Raw genomic sequence first — 4,839 nt, forward strand, 5'->3', positions numbered from 1 at the left:
AATACGTAAACCTACAATCTACTGAAAGAACATAAAAACTAGTCTAAGACAAACAGACTACTGGTAATCAATGGGGAGAATAGTGCTGCTACCGCTAAATGTTTTTGGCAGCAGGAAGCTCATTAGCCCATGAAATTTTTGTTACTATAAATATTGTAAAAAAAAAAAAAAGACATAAATTAGCTGTGGCAATGTATAAGCCGTGTCCAAAACGTGTGAAAAAAGTAGCGGTTTACACACCAGAAATTACGGTAGTTTCATTAAACCACTCAGCAGCTTCAATGTTTAATCTGATTTTCACCACTGATTTATTGTCTTCGACTGCAGTTTTAACGTTTCGTTGTTCCCTCACTTCATCTGGTGTCTGTCATTGGCCTTCAAGCTAACAAAGTGCCTCTGAAAGAAGCCTTATTGCACAACAACAGACTGCATGCTTTTAATGAATTCTTGTGAAACAAACAGCCATTAGAAGACAAGAGGGAGAAGTGCTTGTTATGGATTTTAACTGTGAGCCATGTGAGAGGCATGCACCTGGAGGGCTGCAGTCATCTGACCCTTAAACTCTTCAGCACGTTCATGTTTAAGAGTTCTGCCGACAGGCAAATTCAAGATTTAAGATCCAGATGCTTTTATCTGACTGAAGCAGGGAAAACTTTTTTTTTTTTTGTAGTGAAACATTAGAGATCAACCAGTTCTTTATGAAAGGCAGTGTATGTCTGAGTCTCAGTAAATTAGTGACTTCGCTCATAATAGGATTTGGGCTTCAAGGTCCAGAGATGTTGTACAGTAGTCCCTTACTACTTTGCGGCTCATTTATCACGGCCTTGCTCTATTGCGGTTTTTCAAAATAAGAGTGGACATGACACACAACTGACTGACTGATGGATGAGTTGCACGATCGGCACGGAATTCATCCATCCATCCATTATCTTTATCCGCTTATTCCATTTTGGGTCACGGGGGTCGCTGGTGCCCATGTCCAGCAATCACTGTGCGAGGGGCGGGGTACACCCTGGACAGGTCTCCAGTCCATCACAGGGCCACACAGAGACAAACGAGACAAACAACCATTCACTCTCTCACTCACACCTAGGGACAATTTAGAGTTACCAATCAGCCTAACATGCATGTTTTTGGTCTGTGGGAGGAAACCGGAGTACCCGGAGAAAACCCACGCATGCACGGAGAGAACATGCAAACTCCACCCAGAAAGGCCCCTGGACCGGGGTTTGAACCAAGGACCTGCTCGCTGGGAGGCAGCAGCTCTACCAGTTGGCCACCGTGCTGCCCTGGCACGGAATTATTATATAAAATAAATTATTTAAAATTATTTAGCATCGGCTGCACATTTGTGCAGCCCAGAGCTGCAGCATAAACTTCCTGCTGCAGCTGATCAGCTGTTCTCCATGCAAAGTGGAGAAGTGGGCGTAGCCAAGAACGTTAGCAGGTGGCAAAGAGCAGAGGAGCATGGAGCTAAAATCATAACATTCTGTGCTCTTTTAGTGTTTAGAAACATTTTTCATAATATTGCAAGAGTGTGGGAAAGGTTTAAAACACCTTTATATGTACGGTATATATATTCTCTCTCTCTCTCTCTCTCTCTCTCTCTCTCTATATATATATATATATATATATATATATATATATATACACACTAAAATAAACTACTACTTGCACTACTATTTCTACTTGGTGGTTTTTCATTTATCGTGGGGCTTCAGGGTACAGATGCCCGGCGATAAACGAGGGACTCCTCTATATCAAAATTCACCAAACAATTTGCATTATCGTAATATCAGTGCATGCAAAATCAACACTGAACAGCATTACAATGAACCACAAAAAAATAAAAATAATAAAACTGCCTGGCAATCATATATTTTGGAATCAGATTGATCTCCACTGCTTTAAATGTCCATAGTTAATTCAGACGATGGTGGCCAAAACGCCAGAACACTTTGAGACTTTTATGAGGACGTGTGGGTTCATCAAAGCTGACATCAACATTGCAATATTTAACAATATTATCTAAGTTTCATGTTTTTCTCAAATTGTGCAGCCTTTTAAATATGGCATTCTTTGTTTTCATAAAAACCTTGTGTAAAATGAAGGAAACTGCAACTAAACGTAACAATGTATAGTTTTAACAAACAAATAAAAATGTACAGACAAAAACATCTGCTTTAAAAAAAAAGATAATTAAGCTGCAATTAGAAAGTTCAAAGAATCACTGCCATCAGATGAAATGACCTATAGAGCTTCTCTTTTTCACGAGCAGCCTCAAACAGATGAATGCAGTGTAGTAATCTAAGCATCGGATCACGCTGACCTCAGTAATCACACGGCTTAACACCACATCCTGTCCCTATGGCAACAACATAAACCTGTCAGCATATAGCATCAAACGCAGCAACGCTTTGGTGAAAGTCACTTTTATCTTCCTATAGAGACTGAACACAAGTTTAGAGCCGTTACATCTTTTAGTCACGCACATTAGATAAAGTTTGTAACTTGATTTTGCACACCTGAATTTCATCACAGAGAGCTTCTTTGCTGCAAGCATAAAGTCTCACCTAGGGAGAAGGGAGAGGAGCTGGCTCCACTGGTTCCACCGTTTTCTTTGCTGCTCAGAGACAACGATGAGCTCGGTTTGGAGGCTGACGCGCTGCTGGAGAGCTGACGGCTTTTACTGTCTGAGAATGCATAGAAAGGAATGTGGCATGCCACACTGCAACTTAATGAGTGTTGACAAACTAAACAAATGGTCCTCTGATGTCACGGCTGAGAAGGTATTGATAACAATTAGACAGAACATCACTTTAAAAATGACCAGGCTATCCCTTTAATGAAAGGAGGTGTTATGCAAAAAATGTTTTTACCGTAATATTTTTGGCTATTTCATCAAAAAAAAAAAAAAAAAAAAAAACTAAACAAATATCTGTAATCTATGTCATTTAGATACTAGTTTTATTATTTACTGGATTATTTATAGTAAAATAAATGTTGTTGCTCTATAAATGTAAATAAATCAAAGTTGCTCTGAACCTTTCCAGCAGATGAGGGGTCCTTTGCACAGAGCACCCTGCGAGTTCTTCACCAGGTAGTATTTTAAGTGCTTCTGCTTCTTGGGCTGCGTGGACAGCTTCAGGTTGATGTGGTTTGAAAACTCGGTGAAGTATCTGAAGCCCTTCTCACCACAGCCCACACAGTTTCCGGAAAAACCTGGAAAGCAGCGCCACAACGACCGAATTGCAAAGTTATTTTATAAACTTGTCCCACGAGAGTCTCCACCACCCGGTGCAGACAACGGAGCGCGTCTGTTTCACCGGAATCGCAGAGTAAAACGTGAGATCACCATCGAACTGACCTAAAAGTGCATTTTTCCCATTCTCGTCGGGCAAAAAGCGGCGGTCCACAGCGCACACCAGGATGTGCTCAGGGACGCTGGGGGACTTGGCACCGACCAGCTCGAAGCCTGCTGGGACTTCAATGGGCTCTGTTGCTATGGTGACCAGACGGAGGTCCTTTCCAGCTTGGCAGAACCCTACAATGTTTTCAGTCACAACAAGAAGTAAATATGAAGTTTGACTAAATAAGTCAACGGTTAAGCATTTTCAGGGTACTTTACTTGTTTTATGCCAATTTATGGATCTTTTGTTAAAGTAACTATACAAAGTCCAAAACAAAATGTCCTGAAATAAGTCAGATCTTGTTATTCTAAAGGCACAGAGGTGATACCATCGAGCGTGCAGCAGCCATCTGGTGCTGGAGCTTGTAGGTAGGGGAGTGGAGGACTGCTGCAGTCGGAGTCATCGTCCTCCTCCAGCTCTTCCAGATCATTACCAGAGTTTCCATTTATGAGCTCTTGTCCCCGATGCTCTCCACTTTGAAGCGCCATGTCAGGTTTTGGCTTCACATCTATTGGATACATGAAACGCGAGTTTATTTTTAAATTGAACAAGCTATAAATGATTATTTAACACATGGTGTAAACTGTAAACCTTTAAAATGACACTACCGTATTTTTCAGACTATAAGGCACACTTAAAATCATTAAATGCTCTCAAAAATCAACAGTGAGCCTTATAATCTGGCGCGCCTTATAGTCCGAAAACTACTGTAGATTTGATTTCGTAGAATATTCTGAGGTCAGTTAGTGCTCAGAGCATCTGTTGAACATGACACTGACATTTTTTAAGATCAGCTGGCTATGTCAGCCATCTTATTCATTATATAGCTCGTTATATATCGGTTTGGAACGATCATCTCTCCATCGCCTGCAGTTTGTCCAGAATGCTGTTGCACATCTTTTAGCAGGAACTAGGAAGCATGACCACATCAGTCCTGTTTTAGCCGATTTACACAGGCTAATTGTTCCTTTTCATATCGTTTTTAAGATTCTTTTACTGACTTTTAAAGTTTTAAATGGCTTGGCACCCAGTTACAATAGTCTCTTGCTACTTCACTGTTCATTTATTGCGGACGGTTTTTCAAAATAAGACTGGACATGACACACAACTGGCTGATTGATGGATGAGCCGCACGATCGGCATGGAATTTTTATTTAAAATAAATTATTTAAAATTATTTAGCACCTGCTGCACAATTGTGCAGAAAAAGTGTCCTCCTGCTCCTTTGTGCAGCCCTTACTCAGGATAAACTTCCTGCTGCAGCTGATCAGCTGTTCTCTGTGCAGAGCTGAGAAGTGGGCGTGGCCAAGAGCACTTGCAGGTGGCAAAGAGCAGAGGAGGCAGGGAGCTGAAACCATGACATTCTGTGCTCTTTTAGAGCATTTAGAGTTTAGAAACATTGTTTAGAATATTTCAAGAGTGTGGGAAG

General features: G+C 41.0%; 1 protein-coding gene across 1 annotated transcript; it reads right to left on the bottom strand.

The window, feature by feature from the left end:
- Positions 1-3,028: 3,028 nt before the first annotated feature.
- On the bottom strand, positions 3,029-3,981 carry LOC119414215 (GREB1-like protein). Its single transcript, XM_037681315.1, has 3 exons — positions 3,739-3,981; positions 3,368-3,544; positions 3,029-3,222 (listed from the first exon to the last, which is right to left on the bottom strand). Exons 1-3 carry the CDS (start codon positions 3,929-3,931, stop codon positions 3,029-3,031), a joined length of 564 nt encoding a protein of 187 aa, XP_037537243.1. The 5' UTR covers positions 3,932-3,981.
- Between the last annotated feature and the right edge of the window lie 858 nt (positions 3,982-4,839).

This window comes from Nematolebias whitei, chromosome 9 (assembly GCF_014905685.2).
Source record: "Nematolebias whitei isolate Nwh7 chromosome 9, NemWhi1, whole genome shotgun sequence".
In the NCBI taxonomy this organism is placed as follows: Eukaryota; Metazoa; Chordata; class Actinopteri; order Cyprinodontiformes; family Rivulidae; genus Nematolebias; species Nematolebias whitei.

What these genes read in the sequence shown, in the direction of transcription:
- LOC119414215 (XM_037681315.1), bottom strand. Translation starts at nt 3,931, where the DNA reads ATGTATCCAATAGATGTGAAGCCAAAACCTGACATGGCGCTTCAAAGT. An exon ending in TGGCTGCTGCACGCTCGATG is followed by an intron (nt 3,545 to 3,738) that starts GTATCACCTCTG and finishes AAAACATTGTAG; the next exon opens with GGTTCTGCCAAGCTGGAAAG. An exon ending in TGGGAAAAATGCACTTTTAG is followed by an intron (nt 3,223 to 3,367) that starts GTCAGTTCGATG and finishes GCTGCTTTCCAG; the next exon opens with GTTTTTCCGGAAACTGTGTG.